A 23,593-nucleotide genomic window follows, 5' to 3' on the forward strand; every position below is an offset into this window, starting at 1 on the left:
TTAAACAGCCACCACTAACATTGAGTGGCTACTGCCAACACACTGTCAATGACACTGACTCTACTCCAGCCACTTTAATAATGGGAATTGATGGGAAATGATGTAAATATATCACTAGCCACTTTAAACAATGCTACCTTATATAATGTTACTTACCCTACATTATTCATCTCATATGCATACGTAGATACTGTACTCTATATCATCGACTGCATCCTTATGTAATACATGTATCACTAGCCACTTTAACTATGCCACTTGGTTTACATACTCATCTCATATGTATATACTGTACTCGATATCATCTACTGTATCTTGCCTATGCTGCTCTGTACCATCACTCATTCATATATCCTTATGTACATATTCCTTATCCCCTTACACTGTGTATAAGACAGTAGTTTTTTTGGAATTGTTAGTTAGATTACTTGTTCGTTATTACTGCATTATCGGAACTAGAAGCACAAGCATTTCGCTACACTTGCATTAACATCTGCTAACCATGTGTATGTGACAAATAAAATTTGATTTGATTTGATTTGGTTTCTCCCATCATTGGTTTGTCGTTGACATTCCACTACCTTTCTCCTTCCCCCTTTTGACACCCAGGTGGCGACATGCATCTCTGCACGCCTGGCAGATATCTCAACTTATGTCGTCCCACCACCTCAAGCTCAATGTCGACAAGGCCAAGCTGCTCTTCCTCCACAGTGTCACCCTCCCAGGGTACAAATAACCTTGACGTGACCCTGGATAACACCCTGTCGTTCTTTGCAAACATCAAAGCAGTGACACACTCCTGCAGGTTCATGCTCGACAATATCCGTAGAGTATGAACCTTCATCACACAGGAAGCAGTGCAAGTCCTAATCCAGACACTTGTTTCTCCTGTCTGGACTACTACAACACGCTGTTAGCTGGGCTCCCCGCTTGCGCAATCAAACCCCTGTAACTTATTCAGAATGCTGCAGCCCGCCTGGTTTTCAACCTTCCCAAGTTCTCTCGTCACCCCGCTCCACCGCACTGGCTTACAGTCAAAGCTCGCATCCACTACAATACCCTAGTGCTTACCTACGTAACAGAAAAAGGAACTGCCCCTCCCTACCTTTAGGCTATGCTCCAACCCTACACCCCAAGCCGAGCACAAGTTCTATCACCTCAGGTCTCTTGGCCCTCCCTTCTTTACAGAAGGGCAGCTCCTGCTCAACTCTGTCCAAACTCTTCCCTTTCCAGGGCATCACAATGGTGGAACCAGCTTGCCCCTGAAGCTAGGACAGCAGAGTCCCTGCCCATCCTCTGAAAATATCTGAAAACCTACCCCTTCAAACAGTATCTTAAATAATCCTCCTCTTGTTTTCTGCTCATGCATGTTTCTTTTGATGCAAAACCCACCACTGCATGGCCAAAGAGCTCCATTTTAATTTCATCCAACAAATGTAAATGCCTGGAGTTTGCTAAATGGCATTGGCACTTGGCCATGCACACCAGTTGTGGATTTTGCATTGGAATAAATGACAGGGGAATATGAATTTCCAATGATTTACCGCCCGGGGTACCGCTACTGTGTAATAACAGGCCATCAGACTCACAGCTAACTCTATACTGAGTTTTATGCTACAAAGCCTGATGTCACAGAGACGTGACGTCATAATAGGTGAAGTTGTAGAAGGTGATATTCTAATCTACACGGTTGGGTTTAGCAGTAATATCTTATTGGTTGGGTTTTTATAGGCTACAACTACAGCTTTTTGAATTGGTTGATTTTTCCTTTGTTTAATGTTAAGGCCTGTGCTGTCTCAAAGATAAAATAATTCGTACTCCTTTGGTAGCAACACAAAATTCCTCTCTCTCTCTCACACACACACACACACACACACACACACAACCTTCAACCTTCACGAAGAGAACATTCATTAGAGAACACAAAAAATACCTTCACTACTCCTCCTAACCAGTAGTAGTAGCCTCGGTCAGGAAGACCGGTATTTTAGTGAGAAGGTGGGCCTGCAAGAGCAACAAGAGAAACTTTTAGAAAATATTAAGTTTAATACGCAGATTCATGGTAAGAGACAACATACTATTCAAAATCCAACTCTGTGGCTGGATGAAGAGAAAGGGAGAGAGAAGCGTTATGAGGACGAAGAAGCCAGAGGAGGAATATAGGTGAGAAGATGGAGGTGAATAGAATGCAACGTTCAGTGATGGAAGCTCAGGAGGAATACATCTATCTCCCCCCATCCTGCTCAGCAGTATATTTGGCACAGTGGTATTTGGCAGCCCCTGCCAGGCTCTCCGCAAACAATTACACTTTTATTGAGCACTTTATAGCCTCACAGGTGCTCAGAGGCATTCTTGGCTAAGAGGATAGCAGTCCAGATCCAGCTGTTAAAACTCTACGTAAAAAAAACAAAAGAGAAACACGGGTGGATCAATGTGGTCAACTTTCATTGGGTTCCTCTAAGTACCTGGATGGAAAAGTGGTTGTGTGAGCCACATTTTTTTTACTTCACCGAACCTTTTATGCAATGTAGCTAAGTCCAGGACTCGGTAGTGGAGTTAGGGAAGGAACATAGCGACTAATAGCATAACAGGTCAAGACAACCCCACATCTGACCATTCGTTACGAGACACATTATATTGTGCATGTTTGAGATCAACTGCATTGCAATTAGTGTGCCGAATCACTGATCTACAAATCACACTGCAAATAACAGTGATCAAAATTTGAATTTGCACCTTGCTTGCTAAAACAACTCATCCCTTCAAACGTGTTATCTGCTATTTGTCCAAGCACTTTTACATTCAGTTCCTTTTTCTCCCACTACAGCACCAGTCTCTCCTTCGCTTCAGCAATCACCCCCCCACCTATATCTAAGCACCACTAATGCACACTCTCTCTCGCTCCCCTCTTGTAACGTTATAGCATCTTCAATTGCAGTCACAGGACACAGTACTGTTGTGTGTGAATGTGACCCGGGGCGGCGACCAGAGAAACGAGGCAGCAAGGGTAATGACTCAAAACAGACATCCTGGTATCCTCTGAATACATGCCTGTCTCCCAAACCCCCACCTCCCCTGTTTTCCCACTCAGTGAGAGTGAAAGTACAGCCATTTAAAGCTCGTTTAGCCCTGAATCAGGAGTGATGGAGACTTATGGTTTCACCTCCTACGGATGTGTTAATGTGTTTACTGGGTTATGCCAGTCACTCTGTTCAAGGCACACACACACACACACACACACACACACACACACACACACACACACACACACACACACACACACACACACACACACACACACAAAAACGTTGTGTGCTCATTATGAAGATAACGAGATGCAAGTTGTCTTCCAAAATACATCTCTTTCATCTAGAGCTTGGCAATCTATGAGAAGGTTGGATGAGGACACGTTATACTGTAATATATTCAAGGTCTCCAAAGATGGATGCTGTAATATTTCTCCACCAGTGACCCAAGAGAAACCTGATAAAGAAAAAAAAACAGTTGGTTCTGTACATGGCAGACTTATGTATCCCTCAATCTCTGCTGCACTCTGCCTTCTGACTTCCACTGAGCCATGTTTGTAGTTCTGATGAAATATAAGTGCAGTGTGACGAGTTACTTTCGATCTAGTTTTAGATGTTCAAGAGAGAACTGAAGTATTTTTTTAACACATAACAAATCAAACCTCCTGCGGGCTAGTTGGGCCCTGCTACATAGCCTTGTGTCGCTGCATAGTACATGTCAGATATAATTCACTAAACTGACCTTTCATCTTCATTGCCCCAGAATGGTTGAAATACTTTAACATCAAGTGCCATTAGTAGCAGCGGTTTGTGCTGGATTGCCCTGCAGGGTATAATATTAGCGGGAACATTGGATAGGTAAATCACATCCATAGTTTATACCAAACAAGAATGCAATAGAAGTCATGATCATAGAATTGTCACTCGCTGGCAATATAATTTCTCAAGGATCCGATACGGGCCGACAGACGATGTCTGGCAAGTACGCGGGCACATGGAGGCAAACACACACAGAGAGAGAAATAGAAAAGAGCGAACAAAAAGCACACACGCTCAAGCAGAACCAACGCCATTTGTACAAAGGGATCTTTTTCATTTGATCTCCCATTAACAGAAAGGCCACATTCGTTTTGGCAAGATCATCCTGCGGTTCCCTACATAAATACCATCCTGCAGGTGCAATCCATCATAGTTACATACAAGCCGACTTATAAAAGACTGACATCTTACTGCAGCAAAGGACCAAGAAAGGGCAGAGATGAGAAATAATGGAAGAAAGGACATTTAGAACAGGGGTGTACAGCAGAAAGACTAGTAACTGACATGACTCGCATGAGGGAAGGGACATTTCAAACCCCCCATAGCCCAGCCCCATAGGAAAGATTAGCTCACCATGACTGGTAACCATGACTACCACTACAGTTGCTCAAATGGCTAAATTGATGGGAACATAGGGACACAGCATTTGAAAAGTGTAAATTGCTATGGAAAAGGACTACATTATAGCAATAATGGCAATATTAGAATATGCTAACATTAGATCGTCAACTCCTACACTCCTATCTGTGAGTAACACCATACAGGGTTCCAATACTGTTTGAAGTCATTTCAAATACTTTGTCTGTGGTTGATTGAGCTTGCCAGGCTTAAATGGATCAACAGAATAGTCCCAAAACTGCAAACCCCACCAATCTAGCAATCCAGGAAGGCTAGAAAAAAATAAAACGCTCAAAGTATTTTAAAGATATCAAATAATTTTTGAACACAGGTCTGAGCTCCACTGAGAGGTGAAATGGGTCTTCCCGAGGGCATTGACCTGAAATGCCCGGCTGATATAGAGCCCGTCTTTCCCCTATACACTATGCCTCTATCTGGATTATCATGGGAAGTTATATCGCCCTCTCCTATTGAAGCTGGCCCCCTTCATGTAGTGCAGATTTACAGATGGGTGTAGTCCCGAGAGAAACTCATTCAGCTTTTGGAAATACAGCTGAGCAAATCTTTCCAGGGGGTTTGATAGAATGCACTCACCACAAATGGCCAACCTCGGTTCCGCATCTCAAAGTCATGCCAGAAACATAGGTTATAAATTGGTGAAATTTCACTCAATAATGAGAGTTCAGCAATACATCAGATACCTAGAGAAAGCAGAGCCCCCCCTCTCTTCGACTAAGAACAGTATACTTGCTTCGAAAGCAGTATTTTCCCCCGCAATTGCATTTTGAAATGTTGTACAATCAGAATGCATTTTCTCTCCCTATCCTCAGAGCGCACATTGGGAAGAGGGAGAGAAAAAGGCTCGCTCATCACAGCCACTAGCTAAAATAGGCACTGTCAGGGTCAGGGCAGATCCTTTCATGGCAGGAATCAAATCAATGCATGTTTTGAATAATTTCATCCAGAAATTTTGAAAGTAGTGCTCACTAGCCAAAGCGAGTCACTGAAAATTGTGCACGCTCATCCATTTCGTATAAATGTTCCGTGCTGCAAATACAAATTTTAAAAAACGTCTGACCAAATCATTGTTTTAGCCACAACCCAAAATATTTTTTGTTGAGTGAGGTGACCAACTAAACTCAGCAAAAAAAGAAACGTCCCCTCACTGTCAACTGCGTTTATTTTCAGCAAACTTAACATGTGTAAATATTTGTATGAACATACGATTCAACAGACAAACTGAACAACTTCGTCAGACATGTGACTAACAGAAATGGAATGTGGCCCTGAACATAAGGGGGGGGTCAAAATCAAAAGTAACAGCCAGTATCTGGTGTGGCCACCAGCAGCATTAAGTACTGCAGTGCATCTCCTCCTCATGGACTGCACCAGATTTGCCAGTTCTTGCTGTGAGATGTTATCCTACTCTTCCACCAAGGCACCTGCCAGTTCCCGGACATTTCTGGGGAGGGAATGGCCCTAGCCCTCAGCACATGAGGGGGAAGGATGTCTTCCCTGTAACACACAGTGTTGAGATTGCCTGCAATGACAAGCTCAGTCTGATGATGCTGTGACGCACCGCCCCAGATCATGACGGACCCTCCACCTACAAATCGATCCCGCTCAAGAGTACAGGCCTCGCTGTAATGCTCATTCCTTCGAAGATAAAAGCGAATACGACCATCAACCCTGGTGGTCTGCCACTGCGAGGATGATCAGCTGTCCGTCCTGTAGTGCCGTCTTAGAAGTCTCACAGTACGGACATTGCAATTTATTGCCCCGACCACATCTCCAGTCCTCATGCCTCTTTGCAGCATGCCTAAGGCACGTTCACGCAGATGAACAGGGACCCTAAGACTCTTTCTTTTGGTGTTTTTCAGAGTCAGTAGAAAGGCCTCTTTAGTGTCCTAAGTTTTCATAACTTTGACCTTAATGGCCTACCATCTGTAAGCTGGTAGTGTCTTAACGACCATTCCACAGGTGCATGTTCATTAATTGTTTATTGTTCATTGAACAAGCATGGGAAACCGTGTTTAAGGATATGTGACGATTTGGATTTTTATGAATCATCTTTGAAAGACAGGGTCCTGAAAAAAGGACAGTTCCTTTTTTTGCAGAGTTTAGAATTTGTAGCTCGCACTGATGCGGCCAATAATAATATATATATATATTTTTTTTAATGTTCTCGCACAAATGGCAGCAAAATGCGACGAAATGGTTGCACTTGGAGCCCTGGATATACAATAAACATGCCTTTGTTGCTTGTGGCTGGGTATATACTGTTTTTAGGCGAGGTGTTCTTCAATGACATTGTTTCTAAAATGGGAGAAAGGGAGGAGTAGGCAAAAAAATGTCAGTGTGAGCCAAAATTATCTGACATTCATTAGGCTGCCTACCTCACATTCCACATTAAAATTCAAATCCGGGGTGGGGACACTGCCAAGCATGCCGTTATAGGAATGGGCTTCTAGTGCTGTGAGAGCTATTACTGAACCTGAAGGCAATGATTTGATGCTTCTTACAACCCCCTAACTAAAGTATTTTGAGAGAGGGGGCATATTAATAATGTATATATCCTAGAGCTCTGCAACCCGACCTGAGCCCTGACATTATACATCGTTTAGAGCCGGGCAGTGCCTGGTTTTTATCAATAACTAGGGTAGGGGCAGGGCATCACTAATTTGACAAACATTTTGAAGCTGACCCATTTGCTGCTGCTATGCTGTGCAGTGCAGTCATATGACTAAGATCATAACATGGTGTCAGAAGTGCTTATATAAAACAGGAGAGATTTATATAGAATTATGTTGCTTGAATTTTGTTGGAGTTTAGAGTTACAAAAAGTAGCTAACTGCTCTGTCATGTCTAGTCATTGAGCATAGCAACCCAAGTGGAGCCGTTGCTATGGATACTCAGACTCAGAGCTAGTGTTGTCACGATAACAGTAACGCGTTACTAGGAAGTAAGAAAGCAAAACATGAACTGGATTAAATTTCTTGAGGAAAGCAGTTTTAATGTTGAAAAAAAAAAAATGCATTATGTTGTCAACCAGTCACATTTTAATATTTTTTCAAGATATAGCACACAATATTTTCCAAAAGTAGGTTTCAAAAAGGACCATAGAGTTCCATCTGCTTCGTGTTCATTTTTGCCAAGGAAAATCTGGCATCAAATCCTGACAACACTATTCAGAGCCACCATTATCAAATCACATGCAGAGCGAGCAGCATTCAGGGTGGATTTATTAGCGGAGGAATATATTTCTATATTTCTGATTTCAGGTTGGGTCTTAAAGTTGGCAGAAGCAATTGAGCCTGGATAGGTTAGGGCCTGAACTTCGTACGCAAGGGTAGGGCTCTGGATTAACATTCATGCCCCACCAGGCTTTTTTCAAAACCGTGTGTAAGGAGTAGGGATCCTGGTGGAGCAGACAACAGAACGATAATAAATATATATATATATATATATATTTTTTAAAACACGCAACCCACAGCTGCTATTGGAAAAAAAAAGCTAAAATGTCAAAGCAAGATAAACACGGTGGGTTGTGAGGCTAGCCTGGAGGTTAGAGAGCCGAGTAACCCAAAATATGTGATTGCACCCTTCAGCAAGGCACTTAATGCTCCTATCTGTTCTGTGTGCGTGTGCCATGTTGGATAGTCTCTGACAGCAAATTACACATTTTGGTGCAAATGGATGAAGAAAGAGCTAGCTTCTTCTTTTGAAGCGGGAGAGGGCTGCGTATATACAGGGACTAGAGAGTACGTGGTGAGCAAGTGAATGGTTTAGTCATCCTTGTACCATCAGCAATGCACCACGTATACATACTGCAAGTGGTAAAGACACCCATCTGTCATTTTCAAACACACAACATAATCCACAGGTTCTGTAAGGCGTCATGTGTATGCAGGAGGGCTTGCGCGCGTGTGTGTGTGTGTGTGTGTTTGGGGGGGTGGGCATAGTGTGACAGTGCAGTGCCACCCCCACACTACCCGCCTCCTTGTTCCACTCATGTTGGCACTCACATTGTGGTGTCCGCTGGAGAGAGAGGCAGAGAGCCAAGAATATTCTCTGTGCCAAAAGTGCTATACTTGCTTGGGCACACAAGGTTGAAGTTGTCAAGACACGCTTGGTGTGTATATAATACGGGTGTATATTCAAGCATCAATATGCATGTGGTGTGTGTGTGGGAGACGTGGGTCTTATCCTCTACATAAGGCTGTTTCGCATCTGCTGGGATATGCAAACACACACTCGCAGCTGCTCTATTCTGCTGCTTAGCACCGGCTCAGTTGCAGAGCAGTGCCACCCACACAGCTTCACATAAACACACTAACTATCTTAGTGGTACTCGTCTCTCTTGACATTACCTCTAGACATCGAAGAACGCTCGTGAGATGTAGAGCAATGTTGCATAATTGTATTTGTTTTTATTCTCTATTCTCATTGAATAGGCCTGTAGGATGAGCCCATATAAACAATATATACATCGGAATATTTGTGTCTATCATGAGACGAGCTGCATGCATCTCAATGCATACATTACTGTGTTTTGCCAATTGCCTACTTTATAGGTCATTGACCAAGTCATACATTTCTGCTGGTTATCAGCACAACACATACAGCCTTGGGGAACCGAGGATAGGTGTTAGAGGACAGTGCCCAAGAGAATGACGTGGAAATCATACACTCAGAAACAGAGAGAAACTTGAGATTGAGAGATAGAGACAGACATAGCTGAATAAAGAGACCAAGAAAGACAGAGACCAAGAGAGAGCGAGGGCTGGAGCCTTCCCCATGGTCCCCTGAGATGGGATGGGCGGTTGGAGGTGCATTATGGGAACAAAGCGACCAACAGCAGGGCATCAGTGGTGATTAGCACTCTGGCGCCGTGCGAGAGTCGACAGGTGGACACTAAGCAGGTGCTCAACTAACATGTATCTGGGGGAATGAGCAACTTAGAGGATGGGGGAATAATAACCACCCACTGTCCTTAGAAACTATAGTACAGACTCCGAGGTATCCCGGCCAGGTGATATTTTGGTTAAGTTGGACGATTAATGGAAAACATTTCTTTGGAGAAATTATTGTGGTGGAAAAATAAGATTTTGCTGTGAGCATCAAAATACTTAAGTCCTTGCTGGAATAACTTTGTTCTTACATGAACCAGTGTGTGTGTGTGTGTGTGTGTGCGTGTGTTTGTGGTAGGCCTACCTGTCTCCGGATCATGTCTAGGTTGTCCCTGCCCTGGTTTAAGAGCTGCTCCACCATCTTAGGGTCTTCTACACTCCGGTTTGCCCTGAAGGCATCCTGCACCCGGCGCAAGGCGTACGTCCTGAATGAAAACACAAATTCTACACTTATCAACATACCCATAAAACTCTGGAGGAAAACATACAAGGCATTCAGTATACACATCAATGACAAATGAAGCAATCGATTAACGTGGCACTTGTCAAAGTGAGGAAAATCCTATTTTAACGGCACACGTTAACGATGCATCGTAACACAATGAAAATGTGGAAACCCCGGCCCAATCTGATTCAACGCACCACAAAGCATTCGGTCTGCTACATAAAAATCCAAAGAACCCCATTTACAAGACTCATTTATACCGATGGAGGGAAATACCCCCCACCCTTCAATTGGATTAGAGAAACCACTGTTAGCCGAAGGGCTGTGCCGTGTGAATCAGCCTTCTAGTTAAGGGGTTGCGGATAATGGGGTTCTCCATTCGCTGGAAAGCGAGGCTGGAAACGAGGGGCTGTTAGCTTTTATCTGGCAGCCAAAGCCCTGTGTGAAGTGGGCAGGAAGTGTTATGCGAAGATCAAATTGGCATCCTGGCACCCAGGGAGGCTCCTGTGCTGAGAGATGAACTGACAAGCAGCTCCTTATTGACAGCCAGGACCCATCTTTTTTTCCCCAAAAAGGCGGAGGATGAGTATGAAGCGAACAAGCGAGTGAAGCGAACAAGCGAGTGCGAAAGAGTATGAGTAAGTGTATAGGGAGGGAGGTTCTTCACAAACTGGTTGAAAAAATAATAATTAACAGTACGGTTCTGACAAAAGAAGAAAACGTTGGTTACCCACTGAAGAAAAAGTAGCAGAGCGGTTGTTTTCCTAGACTGACAGGAATCTCCATTTTTTAATTTTTTTTATAAATGTAACATTTATTTAACTAGGCAAGTCAGTTAAGAACAAATTGTTATTTACAATGACGGCCTACCCCGGCCAAACCCAGACGAGGACAAATTGTGCTCCACCCTATGGGACTCTCAATCACAGCAGGATGTGATGCAGCCTGGATTCAATCCAGGTACTGCAGTGACGCCTCTTCCACTGAGATGCAATGTCTTAGACCACTACGCCAATTTGGTGCCAGAGGAGGATTTGAAGCAAACAAATAACATGTCAATTTGTTGAGTCTAAGGTGCATTTGCATGATCTAATTATTAGTTGCTGAATTAGTACAATTGGATCTGCTTTAAAAAATAAAATAAAAACAAATACAGCAGCTGAAGTTTTAAACATGACCGATCAAGCTATTCTATTTTCAGGTCACCAAGACATACTTCGGAAAAAATAGCCCAAAGCCTTCTAATGGCGAACCACCAACAGAACACAACAGGACAAAAGCAAAACCTTTTTCTCTGGAGTACATCAATGACATGATTCATAATAAAATAGTACTTTAACGTAATTCTTATAACATCCTCGTAGGCATATTTTTGCAAAATCACTAGGCCCAACGAAATCAATAGCCTCTCTCGTCAATGGCTATAAGCAGTGATTGAAACACTCAGATTAAGTTACTTAGTTTGCGTAAGCCAAAAATTATGTTACTAATTGCAAGTTGACTGGTAATATGTAACAGATTACATTTAGAAAGTAACCTACCAAGCCTTGTTGATATGCCATACAGACCAGCTTGATGCACACTGCGAAGTCTGCTTAAGACTGCTGGTCAATTAGTCTACACAGTGTGCACTTCGTCCATGGTGTGGGAATAATTGAGTCATCAAAAGAATACGAGGATGGGGCCTTTTACGACAGCCGGAGAAGCAATCACCCCATCTGCCGTTCAGTTGTGACAGGAGAGTGGGGAGCTCAAGACAGATTATGGAAGGAAGAATGACGCATTTTCTTTTCTCTAGAACACACATCTTCATGCCTTTACCAAGTGAGTAATCTTGGATCACACAATCAAAAGTGAATCATCAGATTAGCTGAGAACCTAAAGCAAACGCAATTTCCTGCACCAAAGGGATACTTTAGTTTTAGGCCCAGACCACAGACATGTCTGAATACCAGTTTTGACTGAATAAAATAGTTATCATGGTCATGAATGTGGCCTTAAAGCTTTAACATATTCAAATGACTGCGTGAAATTCAGCCAGTGTCAGCTTTTGGCAGGAAAGCGCACTGGAACACACCCCCCAGGCTAAACTGACAGCTTATACACTGAGCGAACAAAACATTAAGGACACCTGCTCTATCCGTGACAGACTCACCAGGTGAAAGCTATGATCCCTTATTGATGTCACTTGATAAATCCACTTAAAATCAGTGTAGATGAAGGGGACTAGGCAGTTTAAATGGAGGGTTTTTAAGACTTGAGAATTGAGATAGATTGTGTGCATGTGTGCCATTAAGAGGGCGAATGGGCAGGACCAGATTTAAGTGCCTATGAACAGGGTATAATAGCAGGTTACAGGCATACCAGTTTGTGTCAAGAACTACAATGATGCTGGGTTTCTCCACGCTTAACAATTTCCCATGTGTATTAAGAATGCTCCACCACCCAAAGGACATCCAGCCAACTTGACACAACTTTGGGAAGCATTGGAGTCAACATGGGCCAGCATCCTTTTGGAACGCTTTCACCACCTTGTAGAGTCCATGCCCTGATGAATTGAGGCTGTTCTGAGGGGAAAAAGGGTGGGTGCAACTCAATATTAGGAAGGTGGTCTTCATCTTTTGTACACTCAGTGTAGAGGGGTGAGGAGGAGCACCACAGACCCTTCGTGTCCAGAAGTAATTTAGCCATTCATTGTAGTCATTGCTCTCTGTAGAGTTGACATTTTCTCGTGTCAATAAAATTTCCTGGATTACTCATAATAGTAATAAAGTCTCATTTAATCAACAAACACAGTCAGTTAAAAAATGGATAAGGGTACAAGAGTGTATAAATATCTGACTGTGTTGGCAAAACCACTACATATCCTGTCAAGCCAAGTGAGGAGAGGCTGCCCGCTGTCACAGTTCCAAGACCAGTCAGAAACGTGCAGCTAATCTACACCAATGACCCCAGTGGATCTGAAAACTGAACTTGGATCCGCGTTAAATAGCAAAGATATACTTTGCCACCGTAGTCTTACGACAGATCTCGAACCAGTCATGACTATTCAACAATAACAAAAATATTTCTTTCTAGCGAATTTCTTAGTTACATGGTTGCATAACGAGTTTTAAAGTTGAGGGTGCAATATTTGAGTACGAAAACTAGCATAGTTCAGCTAGCCAGCTAGTTTAGACGGGGAAAACGAGCTCGGGCCGCACATGCACACTAGGCTAATTATTGTAGTTTTTATGTCCTGATATCAGAAAAAGGTTTGATGAAACAATTTACATGAGTATTCAGACCCCTGAACTCCGGTCCATCCTGTTTCCATTGATCATCCTTGAGATGTTTCTACAACTTGGAGTCGACCTGTGGTAAATTCAATTGATTGTGCCTTTCCAAATCATGTACACTGTCTATATAAAAGTTCCACAGTTGAAAGTGCATGTCTGAGCAAAAACCATGCCATGAGTTTAACGGAATTGTCCACAGAGCTAAGATAAAGGATTGTATCAAGGCACATATCTGGGGAAGTGTACCAAAAAATGTCTGCAGCATTGAAGTTCCCCAAGAACACAGTGCCTCATTTAAATTGAAGAATTTTGGGACCACAAAGACTCTTCCTAGAGCTGGGCACCCAGTTACACTGAGCAATCAGGGGAGAAGGGCCTTGGTCAGGGAGGTGACCAAGAACCTAATGGTGACTCTGACAGAGCTCTAGAGTTCCTCTGTGTTGAACGTTCCAGAAGGACAACCATCTCTGCAGCACTCCACCAATCAGGCCTTTATGGTAGAGTAGCCAGACAGAAGCCACTCAGTAAAAAGGCACATGACAGCCTGCTTAGAGTTTGCCAAAAGGGACCTAAGGACTCTCAAACCATGAGAAACGAGATTCTCTGGCCATCCCTATGGTGAAGCATTGTGGCAGCATCATGCTGTGGGGATGTTTTTCAGTGGCAGGGACTGGGAGACTAGTCAGGATAGAGGGAAAGCTTGACACGCCAGTATTTGGGGAGTTTGACATTCTTCTCTGCAGATCCTCTCAAGCTCTGTCAGGTTGGATGGGGAGCGTTGCTGCACAGCTATTTTCAGGTCTCTCCAGAGATGTTCGATCGGGTTCAAGTCCGGGCTCTGGCTGGGCCACTCAAGGGCATTCAGAGACTTGTTCCGAAGCCACTCCTGCGCTGTCTTGGATGTGTGCTTAGGGTCGTTGTCCTTTTGGAAGGTGAACCTTCGCTCCAGTCTCAAGCTTACTGGAGCAGGTTTTCATCAAGGATCTCTGTACATTGCTATGTTCATTTTTCCCTCTATCTAGACTAGTATCCCAGTCCCTGCCACTGAAAAACATTCCCACAGCATGAGTCTGCCACAGTCATGCTTCACCGTAGGGATGGTGCCAGGTTTCCTCCAGACGTGACGCTTGGCATTCAGGCCAAAGAACTCAATCTTGGTTTCATCAGACCAGAGAATCTTGTTTTTGTCATGGTCTGAGAGTTCTTTTAAGTACCTTTTGACAAACTCCAAGCGGGCTGACATGTGCCTTTTACTGAGGAGTAGCTTCCGCTGGCCATGCTCCTATAAAGGCCTTTTTGGTGGAGTGCTACAGAGATGGTTGTCCTTCTGGAACATTCTCCCATCTCCACAGAGAATCTCTGGAGCTCCGTCAGAGTGACCATCGAGTTCTTGGTCACCTCCCTGACCAAGGCCCTTCCCTTCTCAAGATCTAGGAAGTCTTGGTGATTCCAAAATTGTTCCATTTAAGAATGATGGAGGACAGTGTTCTTGGAGACCTTCAATGCTGCAGAAATGTTTTTGTATCCTTCCCCAGAACTGTGCCTTGACACAATCTTGTCTCAGAGCTCCGTGGACAATTCCTTCAACCTCATTTGCTTTGACATGCACTGTCAAATGTGGGACCTTATAAAGGTATCCTATCCAAATCATGTCCAATCAATTTAATTTACCACAGGTGGACTCCCATCAAGTTGTAGAAACATCAAGGATGATCAATGGGATAGGATGCACATGAGCTAAAATTAGTCTCATGGGAAAGGGTCTGAAAACTTATGTAAACAAGGTGTTTTTATAGTTACATTTGCAAACATTTCTAAAAAACAGTTGTTGCTTTGTTATTATGGGATATTGTGTAGATTAATGAGGAAAATGTTTGATTTAATCCATTTTAGAATAAGGCTGGAACGTACCAAAATGTGAAGGGGTCAATACTTTCCAAATGTCCTGTAGGTACAGTGCCTTTGCGAAAGTATTTGGCCCCCTTGAACTTTCGTAAGGAATACTTTCGTAAGGCACTGTACCTAAATGGCAGGGTTTATTATTAACATTGTTGTAGCTTTTTCAGACCGATGTGCAGTATTCTTGATGTTAGAGTTGACAGAAATGGCCATTTGGGAACCAAAATGGCCAACATCACTATTGGGGGAGGCTCCACATTACAGTATGAAGCAGTGATTAGTGTTCTCCAGATACATCTCTCCTAATGAGGAATGAGAAAGAAAACAAGGAGAAAAAACATTTGCTTTGAAATGACGTACTAAATATGAACCAATAACAATTGACAAAGGTGTTCTCAAAGCCAAACAAGGCATACATCATTCTGTACTGTTTGAAGAGAAACCATGGGTTCTACCTTCTCGCTGTAAACATGACTGAATATAGGTGCACTCAAATCCCTCAAACATGTCTGCAGGGAAACACTCAGACAGATGTGTAGAGATTTCACAGAGAATAACACTCCATGTGGCACAAGGGTGGCTTTCCATGATCACTTATTTAGCCACGTCTTTTCAAGGTTTTAATTCTTAACTGTCTGCTTGATGAATAAGAGCCATCGCACAGCTGCACATGACTCGTCACCGACTCCACACTAGCACAGTGTTAGCGCTGGAATTCCACAGGGGGAAAGTTAAAAATAACGCAAGCCCTACTTATGCCAGTCCGCCCTTGCTATGATAAGGTTCATATTCTGCAGTGTGTCTGCAATAAAGTCTACATCTCTCCCTCACAGAATATCTCATCTCTCCCCATCTCAGTCTTACCTTCCCTCTCAGTCTTTCTCTCCGAGACTCTTGGAGTTTCCCGCTCCCCCCCACCGCCTTTCTCTCATATTTTCTCTTACTTCAGCACATCTGCTATTCATTCATGTTATTCCCTCTCCCACTCGCTCCTTCTCTACCCACCTCACACAGTCTTTCCCTATGGCTCTCACAAGGCTCGCCTACATCCCCTTCTCCTGAATTGTGCACTTCAACACTCCCCATCATGGATTTAAAAGCGTTGAAATGGCTTACACTTCGGCTGGAGTGAGTTTCCACCATGCTGGAGTGAGTTTGAACCATTGGTAATGCATGAGCGGTGGTGAGAATCGAAAAGCAGCCTCTCATGCGTCCCCTGGTTTGTTTTCCACGTTTGCCTGTGAATGCAGTGATATTGCTGCAGCCAATTTGAAGCACTGTCTGGGGACATACTTGGCTTAAGTTTTTTGACCATGAAGTTAAAACAGCACCTTTAGGTCTATTACACGATCCCTAACCAGGCGTAACACACTTTAAAGTAGTACCGACAGCGCCTTCACTGATTTGCAGATGAAACAAACGGACAATCATAAGTAAAATCTATAAAATTCCTAGTTTATGCTAAAAATGGGTTCTATTTGACTCAAAATTCCATGACATACAGTAAGGCATTGTTGGCAGAATAGATGGATGCAGTTCAATGCATGATTAATAGAATTCACCAATACAGTTCTTGGTAGTCCAAAAAACATTGCTAAAAGGTTGTAAATCACAGCTGGCCTGATACATTGTTTGCTGTCTCTACACATGCGGGATGCACTGTTTGTTTCAATGACTAAATATTTTGAACAAAAATGGATGACTAACTAAGGCTGGGAATGTCAAAATCAAACTAGCAAAGGCAATGATCACAAGTCAGTCATAACGTGACTAATAGGCTAGCGTATGTGTCAAGCACAAGGGCCGCGGGCCGAATAGGACGCACAAGCGAGTCAACTGACACAAATGACTGATGATTGGTTGAAAGAAATTGATAAGAAGAAAATTGTGGGAGCAGTACTGTTAGATTTCAGTGCAACCTTTGATATTATTGACCATAACCTGTTGTTGAAAAAGAACGTGTGTTATGGCTTTTCAATCTCAGCTCTGAATCAACGATATGGAAATCTAATAGAACTCAATGGGTTTTCTTTAATGGACGTTTCTCTCATGTCAAACATGTAAAGTGTGGTGTACCGCAGGGCAGCTCTCTAGGCACTCTTTTCAATTTTTTACTAATGACCTGCCAGTGGCATTAAACAAAGCATGCATGTCCCTGAACGCTGATGAGTCAACCATATAAGCATCAGAAACCACAGCTAATGAAGTCACTGAAACCCTTTCATGCGCGAGTTCCAAATATCTCTAACGGTTGCCCCAGTGAGTTTTTTTTATGCACGTGATGTTAGAATGTTCTCTCCTTTCCAGAATGCGATTGTTACGCAACAGTACATTTAATCAGCGCTGCCCTCAAACCAAGGCACGCAGCCTATTTTTTTTATTTATAGGCGGTTTTCAACTTGTCAATTTCAAATAATTTTCTAATAACTTTTTTTATTTTCTAAGAAAAGTTTGAATTGAGGTGTGTTCCTTATTCATCCACATAAAAAGTCGAAATTTTTACTTTTGCGGACCAATCCATTTTTTTTTTTTTACATTTCTGACCCAGACAAAATTCCCCAAACACTTTCCAATTGTTCGTGCAGTTCAAGTCTGCAGACATTTGCTCATATCCTGTCCTGCACACACGTTCACATTTTCCGTCTGTTGCCTACATTGAATCATAGTTAATAATAATTTATTCCACTTGGTCATTTTCTGAGTGCATTCCACAAAGCTGTTTATCATGTCCGCCTTATACACTGCTCCCAATTTGAGGTTATAGTCAAGCACACAGTCTGGTTTGATTTCTCTCTCTTCCGTCAGGTGGTCAACCTTCCCTGTGGCCGACATGGTTGCTGTATGGACATTGGATAGGACATGATGTCTCGTTTGTCATGCCACTTTACTGCCAGCTGTTGACATTTCTTAGTTTGTATAATGGGTCATTTAGGATGGCGGTAGCATTGTTGATGAAATGCAGTCATCGCAGCAGAACTAGGAAGCAGTCTTGGGAAAAGAAGGGAGTTGCAAACATAGGATCTGTGCTCCAATATTCTCTTAGGGAGTTCTTCTTTACTATCCCCATGAGAAGAACGGTCGCCAGGAAGGTGTACATTTCACTAATTGTGGTTGTCACATATTCAGCGAGTTTCCCCCTCACTCCTGGCTCTCTCTTCTCTTGTAGCTCCAAGGTATAGTGATTGGTCTCTGCTATGTCTTCCACCAGCTCCTTTGTCAGAAACAACTTGAAGCACTCTGCCTCAGGTGGAAATTGCAAGGGGTGTTGCACTCCAGACTGGGACTCATCAAAGCAAACAGCGGGGCCAGGAGGGGTGAAATGGCTGGCAGCCGTCCAGCTACCACAGAACTCCTGTACTTCACCCACTATCGGTCTGCCTCCATCACCTTCAAAGGGAACTGGGACTTTGTCAGTGGACAAGGGGTCCTCAGATTCAGGGTTCTCAATGGCAGCTCCTCACTGTCACTGTCAGAATCTGATTCCTTACTTTCAGATTTTAAACAATTTCCAGAATTTCCGCATTTGTGAGTTTTCTCCTTCTGAAAGACATTGCTAATGCTACAGCTTAGCTCACTATATACATACATAAACAACACTGAATGGCTCAGTGAGTAGTGAGAGGTTACGTGAATGACTGCCTGCACGCGCCATTTGTATCAATAAATCACTATCAGAAAATGTTGTGGTAATTATTGATATATTTACTGTTTTATTCACGTTCAAGCATTCCGATTCTTGCATAGATTGTAGTGGGCTTATATGTGTGTAAAATACTTTTTTGAAGGCTGTGCTGATTATGATGAGCTAAGCTAATTCCAGCTATGTGTGGAGCCATGTTTGTTGACATACAATGCATTCTGGGTTTCACGTAATCGTCTGTCGGACCAAAGATGCTATAACAAAATGAGGTGAGCATACTATAAACAGACTAAACTCATCTTGTCTTCTCTTATTATCTCTGGTTTCTGTGAGGAAGAAAAGCATGGCAGAGCGCTGAAACTAATCGTCAGATTACTTTCGATTTCTAGAAAGTGTTTTACTCAATTATTTTGATCAATGTGATTAATTATTAATAGTAATTGCTATTAGCTAATTCATATTGTAGTTTGTCAGCCGAGAGTTATAAAATATGACCGCTTGTGTTGCGTCAATCTTTCCTCAGTTAGCGCTAGGACACATGTAGCCTACATTTTTCCAGTTTGGATGATTGTGTTATGCTATAGATACTTCTGTGAATACCTGAACATTGCATGCAAAAATAATAACTGCTCACATTCTGGACCTAACTTTGTAAGGACCGTGTTTGTGTAAATAGTTTCTGGAAAAAAAAGTGTGGCCAACTCAAATGCTGATTGTTGCGTCATTCGAAACTGGCCGTTCTAAATAAGCGTTCTAATCACACGGGTGTGATCGTACCATTCAGGGACTACTGTAGAACGATCACACCCGTATGATAGTACGTGTGAAAGGGTTAAAGAGTTGCAGTATGTTTTTGGAATGGGTGGCCAGTAATAAACTGGTCCTGAACATCTCAAACTAAGAGCATCGTAATTTGTACAAATCATTCCCTAAGTTCTAGGGCTCGGCTGAGTCTGGTAATGAATGGCGTGGCTGTCGTGGTCAAAACATAGAGATTCAACAGTTGTAAAGATGGGGAGAGGTCTTTCTGTATTAAAGAGATTAGGGCTGGGCGATATATCAAGGTTATTCGATATATTAGAGTTTATGTTTTAGCGCGATATGGGAAAAGCCTGTATTGCTAGAGTTGAGGTTCTGTTTTAACGTTCTACAAATGCAGCATCTCACGGTCTCTTCTCTGTCAGTCCAATGTTGAATCATGTAGAGGTTATCCACCAAACACAACGCTAGACAGCCTTCCACAAATTGTAACCACGCCGGAGAAGTGTAGCGGCGGTAAGAGTTCCACCAAAATGGGAAGTGAGGGAGGCAGCAAAGCCTCTCGCGAGGATGAAATCATCCCAAAAAAGGGCAGCAATGTTTTTTCAGTAATATGGAAGTGGTTCGGGTTTAAGAGGTCTGATGTTCAGCAAACGAATGTCGTGCAAAATGTGTCGAAAGACAATTGCTACAAAAATCAGCAGCACAACCAACCTCTTCCATCACCTGCAACTGAAACTCGCGGTGGAATGGAAGGAATGCGTGAGACTACGCAATGCCGATTCAAGTCTCCCGATTCCCAAAACATCTGCTAAAAGACAAACTACCATAGCCACATCCTTTTCAAACATAATCCCTTTTGACAAGAAAAGTTAGAGGTGGAAGGAGATAACGGTAGCAGTGACCTATTACATAGCAAAAGATATGTTCCCAATCTTTACAGTAGAAAAGCCAAGCCTTAAAAAGCTGCTAGGTAGTTGCCAAATATTATCTGCTAAGCCGCAAGTATTTCAAGGAAGAAGCCCTGCTGTGATTATACACTGCTACATGCAAAAGAGTCGCAGAGAAAGAAGCTGGACAGTCCACTACACAAATGAAGACTGAAAATTGCAAAATGTTTGCCTCCAGACATCTTACTTCCCCAATGATCATACGGGTGAAGTAATAGCCCAGGGTCTCAATGCCTCTCTGGCATCGTGGAAGATGAGCAAAGACCGACAGGTGTGCTTGACAACTGACAGCGGGAGCAACATGATAAAAGCATTGCGCTTGATAAACTGGACCAGCCTGCAGTGCTTTGGGGACAGGCTTCACCTCGCCATCGGTAAGTGTGACATTGGATAATAAAGTGCAGTCAAAAGAAGTTATGTTCAGGCCAGCTGTAGGCTAATGTGTTAGTAGTTGTGTCCTTCTGCCAATCCAATAACAAATAACCACAGGCAGTTTTAATTATAACAAATTAACTCAATTAATACATTTTCAACCGGGAGATCCGTGGGGCGACGCACAATTGGCCTAGCGCCGTCCGGGTTAGGGAGGGTTTGGCCGGTAGGGAAATCCTTGTCTCATCGCACACCAGCGACTCTTGTGGCGGGTTCGGGCAGTGCGCGCTAACCAAGGTTGCCAGGTGCACGGTGTTTCCTCCGACACATTGGTGCGGCTGGCTTCCGGGTTGGATGGCGCTGTGTTAAGAAGCAGTGCGGCTTGGTTGGGTTGTGTATCGGAGGACGCATGACTTTCAACCGTCTCTCCCGAGCCCGTACGGGAGTTGTAGCGATGAGACAAGATAGTAGCTACTAAACAATTGGATACCACGAAATTGGGGCGAAAAAGGGGTGTTAAAAAAATTAAATAAAAAAAAGATTCCTAAACAATAGAATAGACGTGTGGGTGTGTGTTGTTCATTCGCACACACTTTTTCAGTTCTGCCCACAAAGATCTATAGGATTGAGATCAGGGCATTGTGATGGCCACTCCAATACCTTGACTGTTGTTGTCCTTAAGCTATTTTGCCACAGCTTTGGAAGTATGCTTGGGGTCATTGTCCAGTTGGACGACCCATTTGCAACCAAGCTTTAATCTTCCTGACTGATGTCATGAGATGTTGCTTCAATATATCCACATAATTTTCCATCCTCATGTCATCTATTTTGTGAAGTGCACCAGTCGCTCCTGCAGCAAAGCACCCCCACAACATGATGCTGCCACCCACGTGCTTCATGGTTGGGATGGTGTTCTTCGGCTTGCAAGCCTCCCCCTTTTTCCTCCAAACATAACGATGGTCATTAGGGCCAAACAGTTCTATTTTTGTTTCATCAGACCAGAGGACATTTCTCCAAAAAGTATGATATTTGTTCCCATGTGCAGTTGCAAACTGTAGTCTGGCTTTTTTAATGGCGGTTTTGGAGCAGTGGCTTCTTCCTTGCTGAGCGGCCTTTCAGGTTATGTCGATATAGGACTTGGTTTACTGTGTGTGTAATAAATATATATAACACACACATACCACACAGACACACAGACACACTTTTGTACCCATTTCCTCCAGTATCTTCACAAGGTCCTTTGCTGTTCTCCTGGGATTGATTGATTTGATTTGCTCCAAGACATACTAACCCCATCAGACATGCCACCTGGGGTCTTTTCACAGTCCCCCAAATCCAGAACAAATTCAAGAAAGCGTACAGTATTGTATAGAGCCTTTATTGCATAGAACTCCGATCCATCTCATATACCTCAAACAAACAACAAACATGGTTTCAAAAGAACAGATAAAGCAACACCTCACGGCACAATGCCTCTCCCCTATTTGACCTAGATAGTTTGTGTTTATGCATTGATACGTAGGCTACATGTGCCTTTTTTTTTAAACTTCTGTTGTTCTGTCCTTGAGCTGTTGTCAATTAATGTTCTGTATTGTCATGTTCTGTGTGGACCACAGGAAGAGTAGCTTGCTGCTTTTCCAATAGCTAAAGGGGATCCTAATAAAACACCAAACAGTAAAGTAATCTACTTTCTGAAATTATAGCATGATGCACTTGCATCTGTGAATTCAACTTCAAAATTGTGCTGCTCTTGTTTGTTCTGTTTGCAGCGGACAGCAGAAGGAAAGTGTACAGACAGGTCACAGTAGCTAAGCTACTAAAATGTTGCAGTCTGGCCTTGGTTTTTAAAGCTTGACAATGATTAACCAAAAAACAAAACACCATGCAAAGGAGAAACATATAGGCCTATTACAGCAACAGTAGCCAGGAGCAGTAGCCTAGGGTGACTACTCAACTAAAATATATTGAGTGCACCATACAGCATTCAACTGCACCGGTGATCCATGCAATGCAAAAATGGATAAACAAGTTTTAAGTTTAAACGTTACAACAACCTATAGCTACATTTGTCATTTGGAGTTCAGAACTTTTTGTTTCGGGTCGTAGCATATTACGCAAATCTGCAAGCATAGCAGCAAAGGCTGGACAACTATTATTTTGCTCTTTTTTTGTTGGCAGACAGGCAATGTATTTGGCAGGCAGGGAGACAAGTTCCCATTCAGTTACGTAGGTTGGGACAGGCATGCATTGGCAGGCAAGCTGCAGAAGGTCGGGCAGGCTGCCATTCCCCATCGTTTAACAATACAATTTCGACAGCCAACTAGCTGAAAAGTTTGAGAGGGTTTATCTAGCTAGAGTTTCTTCGTTATATTTTAGCTCATCTTGCTCTGGCTAGCATTAGTGTTTGATCTTGTTGATGTGCATAGGCAACAGAGAGACTACTTTTTCATGGTTTGATCAATAGGACTGAAGTTCACAAATGTAAGGGAACTCCTGTGGTAATTACATATTTACAGAAATCCATTCAGATGTATTATGACTTTTGGCGAATGCGATCTAATAACCTGAAGTGCTGTTGCTACTGCCTGTAAAGTCCACAGTCCAGTTCAATGTGAATGATGGCAGGCCCGTGTGATATAAATGGTTTATTTGTATATAGGCCTAATGTAGCGCTGATTGGCTATGACGCACCGGTCTGCATAGACATCGGTCCTGGACAAATGTTTTTATTCGGTTTTATCTATGGCAGTGTCTATTAATTGTCCAAGCACACAGCCATTTTCCCACTCTATATTGCTATTGAATTTTCACAAATGCCTTAGAATGTTTGAGAATGATGTATTCTATGAATTTATTAAAATTTTAAAGTCACCATGT

The 23,593-nt window shown here is 42.9% G+C and overlaps 1 protein-coding gene across 1 annotated transcript in view; it reads right to left on the bottom strand.

Moving 5' to 3' along the window:
* LOC112215622 (LYR motif-containing protein 4B) overlaps window positions 1–23,593 on the bottom strand; it is a 62,449-nt gene that overhangs the window by 31,050 nt on the left and 7,806 nt on the right. The window contains exon 2 of the mRNA XM_024374797.2: window positions 9,678–9,798. Within this exon, the coding sequence (XP_024230565.1) occupies window positions 9,678–9,798 (121 nt within the window). The remainder of the gene's footprint in view (window positions 1–9,677; window positions 9,799–23,593) is intronic.

Source organism: Oncorhynchus tshawytscha, linkage group LG16, assembly GCF_018296145.1.
Source record: "Oncorhynchus tshawytscha isolate Ot180627B linkage group LG16, Otsh_v2.0, whole genome shotgun sequence".
Lineage (NCBI taxonomy): Eukaryota > Metazoa > Chordata > Actinopteri > Salmoniformes > Salmonidae > Oncorhynchus > Oncorhynchus tshawytscha.